The sequence below is a fragment of the Topomyia yanbarensis genome, chromosome 3 (genome assembly GCF_030247195.1).
Source record: "Topomyia yanbarensis strain Yona2022 chromosome 3, ASM3024719v1, whole genome shotgun sequence".
In the NCBI taxonomy this organism is placed as follows: domain Eukaryota; kingdom Metazoa; phylum Arthropoda; class Insecta; order Diptera; family Culicidae; genus Topomyia; species Topomyia yanbarensis.
In genome coordinates this window covers 102,279-126,499 of record NC_080672.1, presented here as the reverse complement: position 1 = coordinate 126,499, position 24,221 = coordinate 102,279, and the positions used below count along the sequence as shown (strand labels likewise).

General features: G+C 38.8%; 1 protein-coding gene across 1 annotated transcript in view; it reads left to right on the top strand.

Moving 5' to 3' along the window:
* Positions 1-24,221, top strand: part of LOC131692705 (autophagy-related protein 13 homolog) — a 149,572-nt gene that overhangs the window by 117,641 nt on the left and 7,710 nt on the right. Inside the window, exon 4 of the mRNA XM_058979908.1 lies at positions 18,319-18,838. Coding sequence (XP_058835891.1) covers positions 18,319-18,838 — 520 coding nt within the window. The remainder of the gene's footprint in view (positions 1-18,318; positions 18,839-24,221) is intronic.

Here is a 24,221-nt window from a genome sequence, read left to right as displayed (position 1 = left end):
ACAAAATTCTTATTATATTTACTACTTTTAGTGTAAAATACGCTTGAGGATCGCATGAGAAAAGTTTCCATTATGGAAAAATAGGGGAGGTTGAGGTATTAGGACATTTAACGAAAAAAATGTGATTTGTAGAGTTAATGTCCAAAAATTTGATGTTTCTGAATTTTACCGCTAACGAATTCATTTTTGTTGTATTCATAAGAATTTTCCGCATTCAACAAGCTACATTTCATGAAAATTGATTGAAGAATAATAGAGATACACGCACGAGAAAATTATAAAATTTAATATTAATGACAAAAAGTCCTATAACCCCAACTTCCCGTATTCGGACAAGGGTCAAAAAGGTTCCGTTCGATTTCTGAGATTTGTTCACATTAGAAAAACTCCAAAATATATATGATTTGCATCACAAAGCAGAAACATTATGAAAAATAGGGGATTTTGGGGTCAAAATGGCCCAGTACCCCACTTTCCCCTATTTTTCTAGAAAGAGGAATATCTCCCTTCAAAGACTTAGGTCATTTCCTTTAAAAGGAGGTATAAATTGTAATTTTCTGATAGCTACTTCAAAAATTATAGCATTTAGTATATTTTTCCTCTATATTTTCCCATAGCATCAATTTCAAAAATTTCAAGCGAAGTGGGCGGGGGTCTAAAATTGTCCAAATGATCTGAAATTTGGCATCTAACCTTACTTTGACATTTGTCACAATATGGGAGGGGGGGCCTTTGAGAATTCAAAAAAAAGTTTTTTTTGCAATGCCCTAATGTATATATCCTGAACGCAACTGTTGGAGTTACTCTCTAAAATGGGAATGCATTGCACAGCATTTCGATTTAATACAAAGCACTTTGGTTACCTTGAACGAAATGATTCAGTTGCTCCAGGTTAATGTGCATTTATTTCTGATCAAGAGAAAAATGATATGTCGAATCCGTTTCCGACACAATACGATCGGCATGACTTCGAACGGTGCAGCGATGGGTGAAGTCTAGCATTGATTTCCTGTTATGGGCGTATATCCGAATTGCTTGATGTTAAGGCCATACAAAAACACTGTATATTTAAAAGCGACATTAAAGAGTTTGGATGTGCAGGATGTTAGACAGATACGGTGCTCTGTACTTCTTTTTATACAAATTCAAATATCCAGGAATGGAAAATTATATATATATATATATATATATATATATATATATATATATATATATATATATATATATATATATATATATATATATATATATATATATATATATATATATATATATATATATATATATATATATATATATATATATATATATATATATATATATATATATATATATATATATATATATATATATATAATATGATTCATGATAAAATTAATAATAAATAATCTTGTTTGCAATCTCTTTCATCAAAATAAGAAGGAAGTGTCAAAAAATGAGATCAATCGGTTCATCGGTTGTGGAGATATCGTGCGCAGCATGCGTAGCGTTCTACTGCGAAGAAATACTTCGGACAATAGTCGGTAAATTTCTCTACTTTGACACGACAACATTAACATTCTTTAGCAGTTATTTGAATAAGGTTTAAAAAATCACGAAAATATCTGCATTTTACTGAGTTCAAAGAAATATATCCCATTGAACTGTGAGTTAGTCGAAAAAGTATAAGTTACAATTACTACCCACTCCAAGTTTTTGCCGGCCGAGATATTGCCTACAGAGTCTCTTTGGCAGTACGCAAGTATTTTGGAATTAATTGAAAAATCTTTTTCCCGAGAAATAAAAAAAAACATAATTTTCCGGGAAGCGAAAATCCCGGGAAATAAATAACCGGAATGGAAGCTCTAGTTATGAGATCATCGGTATTCTGCCACGATGCTGCGCTTGTGAGTATACAATTTGTTCAACCCGATGAATGGTTGCACAAATGGCATCCAAATCGAAAGTTGAATCGATAATCGTATTCCTGTTCTAAAATCACAAATACACATAATTTCATGGACTGTTAACATAATAACTAGTTCAATACAATAAGATAAAAGGACGTCATCTGATGATTTAGTAAACTTACTTTGGGAATATCACAGATTTGTTTTTTCTCTTAGTCTTAGTCACGCACGTTTTATTTACATAATTCAAAAACATCAGATTTTATTGTTGAGCTTGAAGTGCATCAGTGCACAAAAATGATGATATCCGGCTCAGACATGTTATCTGAAAAATAGACATTTTTTTGGCATTGAACAAAATGATAACAGAAAATTCCAAAGTGTTGCACAAAGTACAACAACTCGAGGGTTAAGTCAAATCCAATTAAGAATACATAGTCTATATTATCGACCAAATTCTGAGCATTTAGTGTAATGACATACTTAAGAGAACCTAAGACGGTGTACGGTGTCCGACGATAATCCTCTGAAATTTGCATCCATTCAATCACAAGATATCTTTAGAATATCTACATTTTCATGTTTCATTCAACAAATTACTTACAATATAATAAATTGGACTAAGACCAAGTGATTTTACCGGCCATTCATGCTGGAAATTATTCCAGAAAAGTGTTCTATAGTCCAGATTTTCATGAGGCAGAATTATAAGACTGTTCCCAGTCCTTTCCTTGAATAAACCACCCAACGTGTTTTGTCTGAATCTTTTTAAGAGATACGAATTGGCTTTGATAAGAATCGAAGTAAACCAAGAAGTAATTGAAACTTGACCCAATTGTATTATGTTTATAATATAATAATAATGTTAAATATTTTTAAGCAGTTCAATTGCCGAACCCTGTATTCATTTGTTGTAAATATATGAAACAAACACACGGCTCTGTTAATCTCACGCATAGAACCGTGGCATCAACTCGAATCTTTAGAACTGAAACTACAATCATGAAAAAATTAATAACAGTGGCTTTCATTTGAGGCTTAAGTGAGCGCAAATGAGTCAGATTTATATTATTTGATACATTCATACCAATATGTTATCCAATTTCATCGAACTGAGTCCAAATAGTTAGCATATTATATCCAGGTCTCAGTGGAATTTTGATGAGAATTTTTAACCTTACTATTGGAGAAAAACATTTTGATATTTCAACGTATTTTAACTAAATATCGTTTTGTGCTTAAGTGCAAAATATCGCGAATCAAAGGCCAGAGAAAACACCATTGGCATAGCACAATCGATCTAAATACTGGTCGCAGAGGTTCGCCTGCTACAAAAAAACACCATTAACAAACACAGACATCAAATGTTCAAGATGGTTACTATGATGAGTCGTTTGGAATTTTTAAGATTCCTCTTCAATGTCAATCGCCAAATAATCTGGATAGGTTACGAGTCTAGGCATAACCAAAATCACAAATCAAAGCAAGATTCAACAAATTAAACCTTATTCAGAATAGAACTTCATTATGGGGCAGATTAAAAAAAACGTTCAAAACAAAAACAACCTTCCAGTAGCGCGGCCTTTGTTCAGAACTTCCCCACCAAAAAGTATGACATAACATTAGTCTAGTGACTACATTTGAAGAATTCCAATCAAACGCGTATGAGTCACCCTCGATTATCCGCGCAGCGCAGAAAACTGCTATCAGTAGCCCTCGAAAGGGAGCGGAACTTATGTCATCGTAATATTGTAGCAGTAAACACATACACACAGTAGGCCACAGGGAGGAGCGTCGCCGGTCGTTCGTTCGGACAGAGTCTGAATTCCATATCAACATTAGAATAGGGCTAATAAGATTTGTAAACAAACTTTTGTTTTGCTGATTTCTCTTAATTTGTTATAATTTCAACCCAGAAGACATTTGAAATTGATTCTACCAAGGTTAAAGATGTTGATTCATGTGTATCTTTCATGAAATTCGACTCGACAGCGGAGTAATGAGCGAAATAAGTTTGTTTATAAAAATCTCATTAGCCCTTTTGAAGAATTGATTTTGAATTAACTTATAGCGCTGCTAATGTTGTTTACTGGCCTGCCGGTTCTGCCTGACGATGATGTACACACTATACATATGCTCTCGCTGGTATGAATATGTAAACTAACGTCATCCGCCGCCGACGAGAAGAAGTCGGACCATGTCGGACCGATGCATACAGTCAGTAGGTATAATGTAAATAATAACTCGACGCGTATTTCACTTTATGCGTTCACACCCTATGCCCTCGTCCGCTCCTGGACGAAACTTTTGACGCATGTTGGCGCATAAGAGGCTGAACCGTTTGTGTTTGGACAAAATGTTTGATTTTCATTCAAACATCATGCAATAGGGCAAATTCGTCCATGGGACGAACGGGGTGTTGGTTATCAAATTTCTTGGAAATTTTCCAGTGGCTTCGTTATCAGCTTAACTCGTAAACAGCAATTTTTCGGGAGGTGCAGGAATGTAAATGGCAATCTTAAACACAGAAATAGACGTTTATCTAGCGACTGAATAAGATAAGAAGTTATAAAATAATTGGCAAATTTATTGTGTAACAATGGAAAATTTAAATTTAAAAGTTGGAGTTTAGCTGGAATGTACTTATTCGCATTGTTCAGCAGCGATTTCATTACGGATACTGCATCCCACGCAACGCAGCATCCCACACTAAAGTTGTTTATTTTTACTCCTTCAGCAAGCGCCTACTAGATAAGGGCACCTACTATGACTGTGCGTATGCAGGAAACGCTCGGTATATACCATTTCGCTTGACGATATTCCCTCCAGCTTTCGAGTACCACGGTACGTATTATTGATCAAAAGGCAAATCCGCGACTCGCGATGATAACACTTGGAAAGTTTTCTTCTCTCCCACCCGAAATGTGTCACTCGAAATCAGTTTTCGAGTACCTTTCGCGTCTAGCGTGGGTGCTGCTGCTGCTGCTGAGTTGAGATCTAATCCGCCCTTAGCGAAATTAAAATTAATTGTTTCTGTCGCAGACTTGCCAACATCTGGCTGCTTGGATTATTTGGTAGGCAAACTGAAGACGCCCACGACGCTACGACGGCGACGACGGTATGACACTTTTGAGAAGATTAATTGGTATCACAACACCCACCCCCATGCTACGACGTCCCTATAGAAGGTTGGTCCTTGTTTAGTGGGGCCCCGTTCATGGTGTCTTTGAGGGTCAGCTCGTTATGCAGAATCAAATGATTTAGTCGTTCATATTTTTTTTCCTCGGTTGCATTGTCTGCTTTTCAAAAGCAAGTTAAACCATCGCAATAGCTGGAAATTAAAGAAGAAAGAATGTTCATCTTATGATCTCGTACATTCCAATCAGCACGAGCGCTTTGAAACTACTTGATTACTATTTGCTTCGTTTCTTATTTTCCTCTCTTCGGTTTTGACGTGTGTAGGATGGACAAAGAAGAAGAAGGATTGCGTACTTCGTTACACATAGACCCTCTCGCATAAACAGGCGGCCACCGTCAGTGGGTGGTGCGCGGCGAATGGCGATGGAGAAATTAAAATTCATGGAAATTGTTTTATTTATTGCTGCTAACTGCCAGACGTGGTGAATTGCAGGCGTATTCATTACTCGGCTGCATCTGGATGTGGAACGCAGATAGAAGTCGGATCTTACAACACTGTTTTTTCCCAGTCAGTTTAGTCATAGTCATTTTTCACGAATGCTGCGTTGAATGATGCGGTGATGGACGAGAGAATAATTATCTGTATTGTTCTTTAGAAAGTAGGTGATAAATGATTTCTCGAGCGTCGAGTATCGTAAGAATGTCTGGGCTTATTTGCCGATGGTTTTTCGCAACTATACTTTGTCACTCTAATCATAACAACTTGCTTTCGTAACTTCCCGTCAGTCAGTAGAGCCACCCATTACATAACACTTAAACCGCCTAGACACGAAGTCGTTTTCCACTGAGAGCTTACCAAACATTGCGACCATTGGCGGGGTAGACATGTCACCAGCGACAACAACGCACATAACCGCATTATTCTAATTGTTGCTTCTGGTTGGCGCCGTTGTCGTGTCTGTTTCCACCCCAAAGTTGACACGAATCAATGCATGCATAACTCACGAGCCATCATTAGAGTAAATTTTTGTGCAATCGCTTCACCTTTCATTATCAGTACTGCAACCTGCACTGTTGAGTTTTCTGACCTGAGCTGCTTTCAACCTACTTCTCGGTACATATTATTACTATCAATCCGACCAGTTCAACACTTGCAGTGCACTGCTGCAACGGTAAGGCATTTTTAATTGGACTCATTAAAATGGCTTAATGAAGAAAATGTCAATATGGCTGGTATTTTTCAGATTGTTGAACCGACCGGCTCTTATGAAGGAGAATCATGTTTACCGACTGTCATCCGGGTCGAATTATTCATTAGCTTGAATTTACCGCATCGACTGCACTTTGCTGCACCGACGAAACAAACACAAAAAATATGGGATTCCCCCAAGTCTAATCGAATTCAAGATATAATTGCCGAATCGTCTACAAGAAACACGATTGTCATGTTCTGACGTAGAAGAGCCGAAAAAATTCCAACCACTAACTGGGGACCGGTTCACAAACACAAATGATTATTCTCGATCTATGGTATTTTGGGATGTGCATATTTCCATTTCTAATTATACCGTGACACGAGGTATCTTTGATCACCGAGGAAATTGGGCTTATTTTAATAAATGTTGAATTAAATGCTTTTAACAAAATCATCGAAACAAAAACATAATTTTCTTCCAACGTTGCCAACGATTAATTTGCCAATATGCTTTACTGTGTCGTTAATAATGATTGTTTTTCGAAACGCGGATAGGTACAATAGATGAACCAATTGCAATATGCTCACACTTAGGCTGGACGATATTCGGACTAAAACAGGGTGTCGATTCCTGCAAAAATCCTGTAAAATCGGGTAATTTCATAGAATTCTATCCGACCTGGAAAAACCTGTAATTTTTAGGGAATTTGGATTCAAATAAAGAAAAAAAATTCAAAGGGATGTTATTTTTTATAAATGCAACTGAATAATTATATCCATTTTGTTGTCTTTTTTCTGCAAATTTAAGACTGAAATGAAATTGAAAGACAGATAGGTATTCTAGAGCGAATTAGTTATAAACTTTGAGTTTTTTTCCCTTCCGGGATAATTCACAAAGAAACCGAGTTCGTTCCATATTTTGCCGGAGCAATGCCAGTAAAACTTTTCTAAGATGAACGAAAATGAATTCGTTCGACCAACGAAATCGTTCGTAATATTATATTATATTTACGAATTTATATTTTCAGTGCAGTTACTGCGGTGCCTGTTTTTCCTTGGAGGGCTATCTGATTACAGAATTGGCATGTACTCTGCCCGGGATATGTGATCAGCGTTGTTTTCCTATAGGTTACGCCATCCTTCGTCGATTTACATTCGAAGTCATGTAAGAAGCCATTGGTTTAGTCACTCTCATCCTCACAATACGAACGCCGTTGGGAATATCGGTGAAAACATTTCATGTGTCATTCGTAATAGATTCCACTTCTCCGTATTGCGACATAATTCGTATGATGATACGAACCTCCACCATGTCATTTTCCATACACACATCTTGATTCTGATGTTATTAATTTTGAACTCTTGTTGCATGTTGTTCTTTGCAAGAAAGTTTTCTGCCTGGGCTAAACTTCTAAACGCAATTAAAACACAGTTTTTGGCGTGGTGTAGATAGATATCTTCCGCGAGGTTATACTCCATTTTAACTTTAACTCGTTGTTCCAGCTCCTGAACTGTGGGTCTAACACGAGTTTCATTAAAGTCGAACGAAATTGTGTTAACGCGTAGCACAGGCACTTTTGTTTCCTTTGGCTGACTCATTTCATTGTGCAGTCGAGGGCAACGATACGCTTGCTGCCTATAGCCGAAGACTGCATATCAAGAAGACTGGCAACTCTGTCCAGAATCTGGAGAAGGTAACAGCAACGCCACTTGCGGGTAATGGTGGTACTTCCCATAGTTATGCACACACACATATACACTTTTACATTAAGCTTCCTACCTTCCTCCAATAAAGGTGCTGTAATCTCTGTCGCTTCTCGTTTGTATGGGGGAAGGAAAGAGATATCAGCCTTCTTAATATGTAGTCTTCGCTATAACGTAGCGATTTTTTGTTTCTGCTTTGTAAGAGGTCAGAAGATAGACTGACAATAATATTTAATCTCTGATATTTTCAATTTTCAACAGCAAGTTACATATATGTTCCCATATACAGTAATGTTTCGATTATATCACGGTCGTTCTGTATTTTAGCGTGATATATTTGAAGCGTGATATATTCAAAACAAAACAAAATATTACATTTAAGCATTAACCCATGTATTTCTATCATTAAAAAGTCATAAAAGTTAAAGTTAGTCAAAAAGAATTAATCATAGTAGGGTAATCAGCCTATTTTTGCCATGTTTCTGTTAACACACTACCTTTGTGTGAGTTGGTTAGAGCAGCGTCTGCCATTTTTGTTCAACGCATTGGGTCAAATGGTATGGCATCAACGGATAATTTTTCCCACACAACTTTACTTTACGTATCCCGCACCTTTTCTTAAAATTTTTGATCTACCCAAAACTAAACTTGAAGGAATCTGGCACGTTAAAGTTTTTGGCAAATATCTTGGCTATTAAAATCCATGTATTCGAAGAGACTACGATTCATTCCTCGGTGTATCAACATTCATAAAAATAGTCACATCTCCAATTCTTGATGTTGTCCTTCCAAAAGAAAAGTATTCACATCAATTCAAGAGAAAATGCATATCTCGGCATATCTACCATATGTTGTGTATTTTATTTTTCTCATTATTTTGTTAGATTTTCCTACAATTAAGCGAATAAAAAAAAAGTAATTTTTTTATCCGGTACATCAGGCACCCGCTTTAGGACACGGCAAATGAGTAACGAAGAATTTAAAACAAAAATTGGAATCAGTCGAAAGATATTTCGGCAATCCTAGTGATTATAACAACGTTTTTGGTAAAACATGATTTCGAGATTATTCACGTTTAAAGTTTTACGCCATGCCCTCCGCCCACGTAAAGGAATAGGATGAAAAGTGCTATAATCTTGCTTTTACTGCTTACAACTCTATAAAAAATTCAGATACTTTCTTAAGAATCTATACTTTAAGATAAAAGAATAAATAGTTCGACTTTGTTCCCAACCTCATCATATATAAACCCTTAACGAAATAGTCCGAAACCCACTAATAGGCTCATTACCCTACATGTAAATAAGCAAGTTAATTGTAAAAAAATATTAAAAGTGCCAGGACACAACATGTGGCTTAATTGGATCAAAACATAGTGTGCCCTGTCTTTTTTTCAAAAAGCGTGATATAATCGAGACAAAACCGTGATATAATCGAGGGCGATATAAACGAGTATTGATATAAACGCATAGTGATATAATCGAAACATTACTGTAGTATAATTCGGCGGATGTCAAGTCAATTTATGAGCGGCCTTGTATACATGTAAGTAGGCTTGATGTGCATAGTCCGTTTAATTTTATACGGCTCACTGTGTTAGCTTGACTGAGCCGTCGTTATTTTGTCCATTTATTAGATGTAGACGAAAAGATAGGTGAATAATATTAGGCACACAACCGGAATGGTGGAATACTGTTAGATCAGACATATTGTTGATAGTTTAGTTTCAATGACAAAACATGATCTGGCCCCTGATTTAAAAAATAAGAAGCCTATTACTGTAAAAGCTATCGGAAAATCATCAATTTTGAAAATAACGGTCTTCATGACTGCATAACGTATATCCTGTTTTGCGGCCGCCCATTTTTGCTTATATGGCTCATTTTGGGGATTGTAATTAATTACTTCTCAGAGGTGCAAACCTATTTTATTCAGTTGAGTTCAGATGAGAGAACCAATTACCGTGTTACTTCACAACTCAATGCCACTCGTGTTCAGTGGCGTTAAAAACGCACGGCTGGAATTCATTCGCGCATGTATGCTACTCGTATTCTTCGTCTGCAGATGAAGTCATTTATTTGCTCCGCTCACTAGCTATAATAAAAAATAGAGAGTTATTAAGATACCAAATTTAGTTGTGGATCACTTAAGGCTCTACACGAACCTGTTCCGTAAAAACCGTTGAAGACACCACCATGCGGAAATTGAAAGAAAAAATTCGTGCTCACTAGCGGGTTAATCCAAAATATTTTTTACATTGTCAAACAGTACTTGTCCCCCTGGAGAACTTTACCAAAAACAGCGTTTTCCTAAATTATCAGACTTTAGAAATTTATCAATAATGTTAAGAAAGTTTCATTCTCATTAGCGCCATCTAGTGGGCGAGTTCTGAACTAGTTTGTTCGCCGTAGGACAGAGCTCGCCCTGCCTATAAATATTGCCAAAGACACCACCCTTCCAAATGATCATGATCTCGAGATACATGCTTTGAAAACAATGCTCACTAGCGCCGCCTGGTGAATCCATTCCAGTTTAATCTATCCATAATCTAGTAGCCTTTGACCTCCCTGAGAACTTTGCCGAAAACACCATTTTTCCAAGTTATTACTTTTGAGATATATCATAATCTACCATATGTTGAAAGCTTCTACGCTCACTAGCGCCGCATAGTGAGAGTATTCCAAACTAATCTGTTACCGTTGGGTAGTCCTCGACTTCTCTTGCAACTTTGCTGAAGACAGTACTACTCTATCTAATCACGATGTTGAGATATAGAATTATTTTAACATGTGTTGAATATTTGCATTAGCACTAGCGCCGCCTGGTGGGGTAATTGCGAGTTATACTTTCTACTATCCAGAAGCTCTGGACTTCTTTTATAAGTTTACCGAAGACACCACCTTTCAAAATAATCAGGGTCTTGATATATTTGACATTGTATCCATTCGATGATAGTCGAATTTACGACGATTTATTTACTCTTTCTTCATAGCACCCCTGGCGGCATAGTTCTCAACTAATTGGATACCGTATTACTCTAAGTTGTAGGCCCAAGTGAGTACAACAACTTTGCCAAAGAAAGTATGGCGCTATATGTTGACACGGTCGAAATAATCGGCCACTGCCCCAATTAGTCGAAATCCCATAAGCTATGGGTATCCTACAACGCGAATTCCTTTTTCACGCCCCCAGTTAATCGGGTAGTAGGAGACCCGACTGTAAACATGACTTGGGAAATGTCGACGCATTTGTTTCAAATCCGCTTTACAGTATGTTTCATCGCCCCTTTATCAAGCATTCGAATGTGTTACCTTACTACATTTTTTACTTCATTTGGATTTTTCCTGAACGCATTTATCATTGCCTTCTGCTCCGAAACGATTTGCAAACAATGAACACGGAACCAACTTTTCTTTTCAACGTCTAGCACTGTTCGTAGTTTCTGAGTACTTTGGAGGCCGTAGATTCCGTAATTTTTTAATTTTTAACGATTTGGTAATGTCATTGGTCGACATACCAGATTTTTCGACTCTTTCTTCACGAACGCTTCTTATTTCGACGCCATTTCACAGAATGAAAGTGACAGGCGATAAACGATATGTTTCTCGTTATACACATACATTCAATCACAGGTGCAGGTGTTGGTGTTAATTGTGCATACATGGAGAAGACTGCAGTATGATATCTATGATGATTACTTTTTGCTGTGTACATTTTTAACCATTACCACATTACGTATATGTTGGAACTGAAGTAGAACATTATAATCGGTAATACGCATTTTTTCTTTCAACAAGCACTCCAAATCTCGGACGGTCGAATTCCAGACATCTTCAAGTCAATGACCGCTGCACAACAATGCACAGTTAAAAAAAATCCAACCATGAAGGCACTTAATTAGAAGTTACTGGAAAAGTATAGCATTGTATATACCAAAAGTTGCAGAATACTTTAAGAAACAAAACGCAGTTTTGTTCGCCGTATGCAAAAGTGGCCGGAGATATAAGGCTATAAATCCGACACATTTCATCTCATCAATGCCTAATTCAGAAGCGAGAAGGGTGTTCGTCATTCAGTTATGATGACAAAGACAGAAATGAAATAAGATTTTTCATAGGATTAGACAAACTAGAGGAAACCACATCACACTCAAACCTCCTCTACAATCATTTCAAGCTAATTAAGGATAACAACAATGCCAATATTCATAAAGGAATTTTCATTGAGATTTTTAAGATTTGTGACATTCGACTAATTTTTTAACCGATTTTATGCACTGTCCATAATCGCAAGTCAGTCCCATGTTCTATGGGATTCCCTATCTACATGGGACTGACTTGCGATTTTGAGCAGTGCATTGATTATATAAATAGGTGTGGTCCTTTGTTTGTCTTGCGCTTGACTTGGTTGATTAGGAATAACTGGTGCTTTAAAAATATATATAATTATGTTTTGATCGTTGTTGTTTACATGAACGGAATAAAACAAGCACAATGTACCCTTCTGGCATGTACTTCCAGCTAGACCTGTGCGCCGCCGCGCCACGCCGCCGTCACCGGTAATTTTTAACGTACGCCGACGCCGAACGGTAGATCGGCGGCGCGCCGCCTATGCATTTTTCCCGCGCCGACAATTCGCGAACTCTAAAATTGTTGACTCATAATTTTATCCACAAATCTAGGAACATTGTCCATGGGCCGAATATACGACGTTAACTGATTGATGATTTATCACATCTTGATCATTATTTGGTATTAGTGGTCGTCAATTGGATTACAAAATTAAAATAATCTTGATATTTTCTCGAAAACCATGACACGACACTCGTTATATAATTCAAAGATCCATTCTTGCTTCGTCAACTGGTTATGATTGTGAGCATATAAGTTTCAATTCATCATTCGTGTGCGTGAAATGGTCCACAAATTAAAAAAAAAACTTCCACTTTCAAGATATATGTGCCTGAAATTTACGATTATGTGCCTGATCCTAATTTTTGCACGTAATCAATTTCACTGGAACGCAGTGTATTATTCATTGATTTTTTAACCGATTCTTAATTCCTAATATGCTACACACGATTCACCAGTCGAGTTCGTGAAACTGTTCATGATGTAATTCATGAAGTAATTAATTTTCCACATAATATTATTATACTTACGTAAAGAATTACAAGGAATTCAGACTATCATTCATGGATTATTCGCTCTGCTTTTTGGTTTTGAAATTTCTATGTGAGCTATTGTGTACAACAGCTAGCAACCAGTCTCATAGGCACGAGCATTAGATACAAAGACATTACTAGGACCTGTAACCCTGTTATTCCTTTGTTAAAATTCAGAGAAATGTTCGGAATTAAATAAAACTGCGCTGAGCAAAATACATTACCTAGCCACAATTTATGTCCGTGAAATAATTTAGAAAACTATAAGACACGTGACTCTGTGTAAAAAATCCAACGGTAAGCTCAAGACTAAAATATCACGATAACACGACGAGAATTTACGAAAATCGTTGCACGTTGTTCAATTCTTGACTGTTTTAGTCAATAAAGTTAATACAAATCAATCATCGAGTTATGAATTAGAATCATAAAAATATTAAACATATTCAGACACAACCACCTACTAAACATTTCAGTATAATGTCTTTTTTTTACGTGAACTAGTTTTGTGAAAACACAAAATTTATTTTCAACACGAGGTTTATTTATAATTGATTGAATCGTCACCTATTTTAATTTTTTTTCCCGAAGAATAGTTGAGCAAAGTGATCTTGATTTTTCGCGACACTGGTGCACAGATGTGGCGATGCAGAGGGTAAGATTTCTTCGAGCATGATGCCAGTCGGGCTGGTCATTCGGGAAGATGAGGAGTGCTTTGAGCTACGTGGAAATAGGGGAGCCCGCGAGCGCACCAGGGTGACCTCGGTCGCCAGATGGCAGCGTGAGTGGGACAACTCCTCGAAAGGTAGGTGGACCCACCGGCTGATACCTAGCATATCGAGCTGGGTGGGAAGACCCCATGGGGAAGTTCACTTCCACCTGACACAATTCCTGTCAGGCCATGGCTGTTTCCGTCAGTACCTCCACAGGTTCGGGCACGCGGAGGTCCCAGTCTGCCCGGGCTGCCCAGGTGTAGATGAAACTGCCGAACACATACTGTTCGTATGTCATCGGTTCGACGTCGAAAGAAGAGCAATGCTTGACGTCTGTGGCTGGGACACAACCCCGGATACCCTTATCCAGCGGATGTGTCAAACGGTGGAGAAGTGGAACGCAGTCTCGGCTGCTACCATCCAGATTGCCAGTAGGCTACAGGTAATCTGGCGAACCGAGCAACAGACGGCGGGCACGGCTAACTAGTGATTGGTTAGCTGGAGCGAAAAAGGCCAAGCGCAAAATAAGAGAGTGAATGGCCTGTTCATGCCGAGGTAGGTTGGCGCAGCGAATGGCAACCGCGTAAGGGGTAAACCCAGCCACCCCGAAGCAAGACAGAAGAGTGAGTGTATAGGCGTATAAGTGGACTGCCTCATGCCAAGACGGGAGGGTCGTAGCGTAGTATGTTGGAACTAAGCTATCGATGCCTCATGGCGTGGCAGAGGAGTGAAAGTGTGAGCATCCAAGTCAGTCTCACACTGCATGTTAAGGGTGAGCATAAAAGTCAGCCTCACAGGTTGGTAGCAAGCAAGGAATGAAAAAGGTGAGCACAAAAGTCAGCCTCGCATGGTATGTCAGAAGTGGGGCCTAAGAAAAATGTCCCACATGGGATGCCAGAGGGAGTGACAAAGGTACAATAGAGTGGCACGATTGAGAGTGAATCAGGTGATAGGGTGAGCACCCAAGTCAGCCTCACATGGAACGTAAAAGGTGAGCACAAAAGTCAGCCTCATGTGGGAGTGTTTGAGAGCGAATCAAAGTGTGATTGAGAGAGCACCCAAGTTAGCCTCATACAGGATGTATGATCGCGCGAGTGAGAGTGAATGAGTACACTTAGTACAGCCATCCCCCCAGAAGTAATACCGAGAGGTAGTTCCTGGGAGGAATGATGGCGGAGCCCAATGGAGTTTAGTCGGTATTAATGGCTGGTCACCATTCGAGTCCGACACGCCCCCAGTGCACCCCGTGTGGTAGATTGGACCCTACCGTTAGCACGTGTACTGGGCTAGGACATAAAGGTCTTCTCCATTGTAAAAAAAAAAAAAAAAAAAGAGGGTAAGATTTCTAGTCTCATAAATTATTCATCGTGTGATCTAGCCCCACTCAAGAAAGATTTTCAGTGTCAATTGCACCAGCCCGGTATCACAGACAAAAAAGACGTAACACGAGATGAATTATCATCACTCGTAGAAAAAACGGTCGATTTCAATTACAAATCGGTGGCGTTAGTGAGATTTTGACACAGAGCTAATTGCGTTACTTAGTTTCCGCACCCATCCGAAAACGTTACGGTCTTTTTAATCTCATGCAAACCAAAACAAACAATATGGGCCGGAAATGTGAAATTCATTCTTGTCGAAGTGCCCAAGGTGGGAGCTGTTCGCAACCATTTCTTAAGTTACAACATGATGCCGATCGGTGAGTAAGCACATAACAGGACGTTAGTAATTTAATTGATTCGGTGTATCGAATGTATGCAATGGATTAGAATTTGTTGGTCCCTAGAACTGCCAGAAAAATGCGGGGTGCAAGTGTTACAAAAACTAGAGAACACTCAGACCATTTTCAATCAGACTTGTTTAGTGATCAGTTTCAACCTAACAGGAGCTAACACGTCAAGTCGTGGAATGATTATGATTGATAGTAACTGTATATTTAGGTTTCGTCAGGGTGTAGATCTGTATTATTCCAGCAAGTCGAGCATAATTTGCACTCAAGATAGAAGCAGACCGTACGTTGTAAGAAAATGTAGTGCCAGGGAATCGTATTCCTTATCATCGTGGCGATTTTGTACTTACAAGAAGTAAAAGTAGACACCAGCCTGGAAAATGAAGTAATGTGTCTACCTTGAAAGGTGTCCTTACACGATCATTAAAAGTGACATTTCTGCGCAGTAATGCCAATAATAACGCCTCGTGTTAGGGTTCCTGATATCTACGGGATTCTAAAAGAGCGACGGTAAACAACCCAGGGACAACTTGACAGATAGTTCTTGTTTCATATATGCACCATCGATTTGATGATGGCGCAAGCATGCCTTCTCTGTATGAGTACCACGAACAACGAAACGAAAAAGTTTCAAGAGAAAAGCGTGTTTCGTTACGTGTGATATGAACGCCGTCAATGCGGCTAGAACAACATTTAGAAAAAGCCTTTTCCAAAATATGAATAAAGAAAACTATTATTAGAGAATAAATTTATTCCTAACTGAAAACCGTCAGCAAAGTTACATGAATCTTATTATATATTTAGCTGGAAGTCGTTGTTTTTAACAATCGGCTCTCTTCCCTCCTAAACATGTTTTGGTTGTCTTGTTGTGTGAAGTTTGAAACCGTTAAATCATTTGTGCTTTTTATCTCGAGAAATGTAAATGAAAAACATTTTGGCCAATGAAAGTACATCACCACCAAGCTTAACCATTCGTTTTGAATAGAATTTGTGTTTTTTTAGAATTCTAGCAGCAAAAAGAAATGGTAGAAATGGTAGAAATGCTTAAATTGATTATTTTCCACAGATATGGAAAATAATAAATGGGATGCGCCTTTTTCAAATTTTGCTCCATTCGAGCCGCCATGACATCACCAAATCACCCCAAAATTTGCTTATGAACTCAAATATGGGAGCTGTCAATTGTCTCCGGGTTTACGGTAAAGATGACTAAATAGAAACAAAAAAACAATGAAACGACAACAACAATTAATTTCCTCAAACAAAACAAAAACGAGGTTTACCGTTGCTTAATTTCCCAAATATAGAACAATAAATAATTACTATGGGTCATTGAAATACAGTCGTTACTCTGCATTCTTCAAATTTGTCCATTGCAATCATTATTTCATGCGAAGTCGTAGTATGCGACATCGCCAATTTTTCTATTTCGTTCTTTAAATGTTACAACTGTAAAAATAGTTCCACCTTTCATTTATTATCTTGCATTTGTCAAGCAGGGTGGTCACTATTGGAGCATCAGTTGAAAAAAAATTGATATGGTTGCGAGAATTACATTTTGTACAATGTGTTCAACAGATGTCGCTAGTACATCGTGGGCGATGATTTTTTAGATTTTCTTCAAACTGTTACGTTTGTTTGTATGTGCTGTGAAGTCTGTTACAATAGCAACCGCAATTTGGGAAAGGAATTGTACTGTTAAGAATTTTTTTAGTTACCTAGGCGTCAATATTTGTCACGCCGACACACGCCGGCGCGCCGCCGCCGATAGGGTCCAACGCCGCCGCCGCCGGCCAAAAATGTCGCTTACGCCGCCGCCGATTAAAAATGCATCGGCGCACACCTCTACTTCCAGCTGCTCGTATCTCAAAACAAACGTATTGCTATTGGACAGTTCTTGTACTGAGCACCCTGTATGTCATAATACACGAAAAGTAAATAGCCCAAGCCTTTCAAAATACCTTATGGAGTTAGAATATATTATTGTTAAATATCTACCTTCAGACAACGACTAACTGTGCTTTCTATAATACGTAGTATATTTTAATCAAACGTTTCCGTTTACCATCCTCCCTCTAATAATACCTTTTAGCGCTAATTACCCACAACTAGCATGTGTTAATTCAAAAAGTTAAATGGAAAAGTATCCTTGCTAACAATTTGACAAACAATGTGCAAATATCTGTCCCTGTGAAACGACCGCCGCGAACCGGTATTCAACAATACATCTTAACATTTTTGAAGTATGCGTAATATTCGTATGTTTCTATCCCTAGAGAAATAAAAGACATTCCTGTGTTTCTGATGTTCCCCTTCCCATATTTCGCGCCCGTATCCCGAAATGAACCATCATCAATCCCGCCAACGACCAACGACGCAATACCGAATGAGATAACAAGCGCCGCCCGGGAATCAACCAATCTTTGCTGTCTCAATTATATTCACGATCAAGGTCAAAACTCAGACAAACAAACATGTTAAAAAGCTTATGGCTTTTGTTTACTTCCAAATGTTTTCGTCTTTTTTTTCACCGGTATGAGCTATTCACATTTCTAAGCCACGACCCATTGGGAAGGGATATACGACGTAGAACAAACAACTGAAATTAAATTTGATGTGCGGTAACGCACAATTTGTCTTAATTACGGAACCACTTATCAGAGTGTTGCACTTATCGCCTTATCAATTCGAAGTTCCCTGCAATGCACCGGTATCTCACAAACCTGCCGCGTTTCACGTGTTGACCAATCAAATTAACTCGTGTTCTCAATCTTTTTTTCTTCCAGTGAAAAGAAAATTATCGACTTGGACAAACCAATGCGCTGTGGTGCCTTCGTTGATGCCTCCCGCGTCAAACAATACACCGAGGAGGACTACATTCTACCGGACACGCCACCCTTCCACTGGTTGGCTCACAAACCAAAGGATGACACCAGTTCGCTCAAAAGTGGCACCGACGAGGACCGGCTTTCGATCAATTCACCCACGGCGGATGAAAATTCGTCGACCAATGCAAACCAGAACAACAACAACAACAACAGCAATGCCATCAATAACCTCAACAACATGAACAACAACAGCAACAAGGGTTCGTTTGAATCGGCCGGAGCGATGAACTTCCGGCTGTCACAGTCACCCAAGAGTGGCGAGTCGAACATGAGTGCAGCGGCAGCAGCAGCAGCAGCTACGGTAACCGGTGCCGGGGGTAACTCACCGCCAGCTTCGCTGACCGGAGAATTTCGGAAGTCTTCGCGGTGGTCCGTTCGGCAGACCGGACCGGAGGATGAACGGTTGCTGAAGGAATTGGTGAGTTGAATTTTTGTTAATGTTCATCAATTGTCGCTTGCGTACAGTAAAGCACTTTGGTTCACTTTGGTTTTCGGATAAAAACTAATCGATGAATTTAAATCAACTGAGAAATTGTTGGAATAGTGAAAGTTCCAATACATGAAGCAAGTTCTTCCCCGATAAAATCCTCTGTTGATTAGGTATACAAGAATCTCTATTAGTTGCAATGTTTTTCTTGCACTAAATAATACAGCGTTAGCGCAGTTTTCGGTTTCTTCCGGAAATCAAGTTGATCCTTCTAAAGCGAATATGGATGCTTCCGATATCCTAGAAGTTTTCTTATATCTGCCGCTCGTACTTACATCTGGCCGCAAACATCAGCTGGGTAAAACTGTATGTATTCTATTCAGCTTCAAAGTTTAGTTCTTTGGATAAAACCAACTGACGTTTCAATTTATGTTGCGTTATCTTGGGTGTGTTATAAAATATAAAAAGTTTTCTTCAATATTCGTTGAAAAGGAGACAAATAACGGTTTTGGCTGCTGGACTAGATAATATAAATTTAACCGCGAAAAGCAGGTTAACCTTTGCAAGTTTTTTGCTGAAATCTTATCCCGCCGCTCGATGATCGCCATCTACTGGTGGAGTACATCAGTCTTACTGATTTTATTATTGTCTCTCAAGTCTGTGATTTCAACAAGTGTTCTATCACACAATATGTATTACTTTGTAGACTTGGTTCATCATTACGGTTTTTAAACATTTTAACTGCTTCATACACTGGTTCATTGCCATCATCACCTTGAACAGGTGATGATGGCAATGTTTTAAATATCTTCTGAAATATCAGCGGGATCATCAACACTATTCTTGTCCTGTGATACGGTGTCACGTTCAATATTGATGAACTCTATATTATGCATTCCACTGGACACGCGCTGATGATGGAAGACTGAACACCGGTTCATAGGCCAAGCAGCGGCGCCCTTTGGATTGTTTCTTTCATCGCTTCATGAGACGGCAAAGATAATGTATTTTTCCATTTCCGTGTCCGTAGTTGTTGAAAAGAACTATACAAGTAAAAGACTGTACGAATGCATTTGTTCTCTTATTTGACTCACTTTGAGTGGTTCCCCCCAACCGTGCCTCGAATATTGCCCATTTAGCAATTCTTCAGATATGCTACATACATTAATCATTTTTACAATTATAGACTAAATGAAAAAGAGATAAAAAGACGAATAGAAGAAACATACCAGCAGCAGATGATTAGACTCATGTAAAAGTGCCATGAACCACATAGTCAAAGACATTGGAATACATTACTTTAATCCTGCGGAAGTCACGCAGTGCACTGAGACACATCATTATGCTATTCAGGCGAAATCACCTTGGAGCTTCAAGCGGTCGCCTAAATGTAGATAATAGCCGGAGTGTTGAAGCAAAACGTTTGTAAAAGTGGTTCAACGCAACAGTCCAGTTCAGAGCTATCCAGTCTCACAGAACGAAAAAAATGGCAACGACCAATGAATATTTGGGGTTGAAGTCCTTTATATTTTTTTGGATATGATATTACTATCATATCACCATAGCCGTTGATTAGAGCAGCGTTTGCCAACTTTATTCAATGCATTGAATCAAATGGTAGACTTTTATACTTTGTTATACTACTATATTATACTAGTTCTTGGGAATTGGGGTGCCTACCCTACAGATTTTCCCGTATATCTACGGATTCAAGTCTTTTCTACGGATCTTCGGAATAACTCGTGGAATTTACGGAATAACTTCTTCAGAAGTCTACAGAAATTTACTAAAAATAATACGCATTCGATTTCTTCAATCGAATTTCTATCATGAACAGGAACACCCAATAATTGTTGCACTCATTCGCATTCAAGATTGCTTCACTTTTTATGGTATTTATTACCTCTGACAACAAATAGAAAAATATGCAGGCTTTGCTCGATTGAATTCTGAAACCAATCAAACCAGATTCAGCTGGAATAGGAAAGATTTCCGAATAACACTTCAGGAAGATTTGACTGGTACTCTTTCTAGCATATTTGAATTAAACATTTCGAAAAGATACTTGTTCATTTGGAGTTCAGACCAACGCGAATTTCCAGAATGATATTCTGGGCACCAGGCCACCAAGCAATCGATGGTAACGAAGTGGCCGGCGAATTAGCCAGCCATGGTTCATCAGACATGTTTGTTGGACCAGAATAATTTCTGGGCATATCTACCTGTGTCATCAAACTAGAACTTTCGGCTTGGGCCAGAGACCAACTACTAAACGACTGGCGTAACGTAGTAGGCGCTCGACAAGCCAAAAAATTCTTACATCCAGATACAACGAGAGCCCAAAAAACTAATGGATCTAAAACGAAAAGATTTACGTATAATTACAGGTTTATTTACGGGACATTGGCCTGCTAAGTATCATCTGAAAAAAAATTGACAAAACTGACGATGACATTTGTCGATTCTGTAACTACTAGCCCGAGAGCTCGGAACATATTCATTGTGCAGTACTATTTCTTCGAAGGGAGCGATACTTCGGAAGGCAGCTTTTAACGCTTCACGATGTATGGCATACCTGTCCCAAACGGATCCTCAGCTACAATAATAAAGCACTACCCGGCTGGGACGACACTTGTGGACAAACAAACAACGTTTCCAACTACATTGGATTCGGGCAATTTGTAACATGTAGAGCAAACAAGAACAGCCTCAAAAGATAACCTGAATAGTGGTCGCTGTGGAAAAGTTTCCCCTAACAAAAAAGGTTTCTTTCACAAAAGCGTATAGAGAATGCTATGGCAACCCGTTTTGTTCCAATATTATCTGTTGGTTGCAAATTCCTTGATCGCTAAAACAATTCACCAAACATTATCGGACCCTGTTACTGAACTTCATCGGTTAGCTCGACAGAATATTGAATCGGAAGCTCTGAAATAGTATTACAGGACAGTACACTAACGAAGAACTTTTGGAATATTTTGTGGAACCAGAAAATCATCGAATATGTACATGATTTCAATAGTTGTTCACTGGAAGATTGTTGTTGTTGATTCGTGCTTCGTATTGACGTGTTTCGATTATATGTAATGCAATTAAATTACATTTTTTTTCTGACGAAACAATTTGCTTGGACCAAAACCTCAATCGAAATCGTAGAACAACGTTGAGAAGTTTTGAGTGGATTAGCTACGCGGAAAACATGACTGCATTAAATCGGTTTAATTTCTCATCGCCGAAATCAATCCAAAAGCGACATTCTCCATTGTTTTGTTTTATTGTATTGAGTGTAGCTGTTCAGCAGTGCCATAACATCGGTATGAACAAACTAATGGATAAACCTTGTGGAAAATGCAGAACGACAATCGGTGAATCTGACCCAGCAGTTTGCGAAGGTTTCTGTGATGAAATTCGCTACTTTCACAAACATTGCACTGGTCTCACGGAAGAAGAATTGTTGTCGCGATCTATTGGTGGATCAAAGGTTCCGCAATTCTATCAGTTCGGTTAAAATTGCTTATAAGAAAAAAAAATGCAACAAAGAGATAGAATGTTTAAAGCAAAGTGTCGAGTCGCTTAGAGCTACTGTGGCCGACCTATTAGAGTGCACAAAACCACATTTATCTACATGCAACGAAAACACATCTGCCAATGTTACGCCCCGGCACTCTTCACCTAGTATGGAAGCAGCTCGGACACAACGACCTCCGTAAATGCGGCGAATGATAATTTCACACTATTTCTGTATAACATTAAAAGCGACGTTAGTGATCAACAAGTTTCAGCTCTTGTAACAGAGTGCTTAAATGTAAAATACCCTGCAAAAATAAAAAAAAAAGCTTGTTCCCAGTTGGCAGGATGTTTCAACACTGGACTACATTTCGTTCAAAGTTGAGTTAGAAGCAGACTTGAAAAAATATGCTCTCTCATCTAGCACTTGGCCACGGGGAGTACGAGTCAGAGAATTTCGGGATTATCGCAATGAAGGACCATGGAAGCCAAGCAACTGCGTTGGATTATCAAATAAATACAAATACAAGATAAGCTCTGGGTTTCGAGAACACAACTAATCATCAGTTTGTGGATTTCAGTGCAGCGCACGATTTAGTGCAACGAAATGAACTCTGATTCTAGATAATGCTTCAACATGACTGAATAAGCTGAAAAGCTGAATCGTATGACACTGGATGGTTCAAAATCAAGCGTCATAATAGACAGAGAGACATTCTGGCTCAAGAGTGCGATGTGTGGAATCTGGTGTGTAAAGAAACGGCACTATCTTCACGAGCTCTCACATGTTTCAGAACGACATATCGACACCATTGGAGTCGATCGTAGCGCAGTGGAAGAGACGTTTGTGCTTTTTAAAGGAGAGGCTGCCAAAATTTGATGGATTATTAACTCAACGAAAATTACATGGTAGCTGATAAAGAACCAGTCATATATCTTGTAAAACTAATGGCATTAGTGATATGTGATAACGAAGGTTCGGTACTTACGGCTTGCGTATTCAGCTAAAGTCCCCTAGCTAACGAACGCACACAAAACTTTCGTCATACATACCGCTGATACTCCCTCTTGCTCTATACGAACATGAAGCGTGATCGTTGAAGGAGACAGATCATCGACTAGTTAGTGTGTGCAAACAGAATTAGAATATATATCCTGAACGAAAAAAAACGCTGCATTCTCTCAATAGCCAAATCATTCGACCCGTTGGGCCTGCAAGCACCGGTTTGTGTCACTGTCAAGCTCATAATAAGTCAGTTATGGAAGGAGAAGGTCTTGGGACGATGAGCTTAATAGCAGCAACCTAGAATAAATTTCTTGGTGGTTTACGAGCGCTGAAGGATCTCTACGTTGAATGCCAAATTGTCATGCCAAAACGGATTGTTTTGGAGCTACGCGCATTTTTAGAAGCTGTATGGCCCAATTGCTGCAGCTCATGACCCGAGAAAAAAAGCACACGAAAGGAATGAAAAGCTAACAAAACTTATCTGTAGTAACGTCGATTGTTCTGCTCTATCGAGAACCATGTATTGGATTTGCTACTGGCACCAGCAGAACGGCTGCAAACAACGCACAAAGGCTGACCTTCACTCACGGAATAAACACACCGAACACCACTGTGAAGTAAGTCGGTCTGCTCCGTTCAAAAGCTCAGAAACAACTGACGTGATTCGTTTTGTCAATAAGACTCGAAAGCGATTCACTCACTCATGGAGACAAGGAAGTACTTCCAACTGTCAGAATTACGCTCGTCGTTGCGACCTAATGTTTACATGACGCAATATCAAGAACTGTTAGTAGATATTCAGTAGGTGCCCAAAAAATCAGGGCGCCCGTGCCCCTACCGACTTTCGATCAAGCAGCTAAC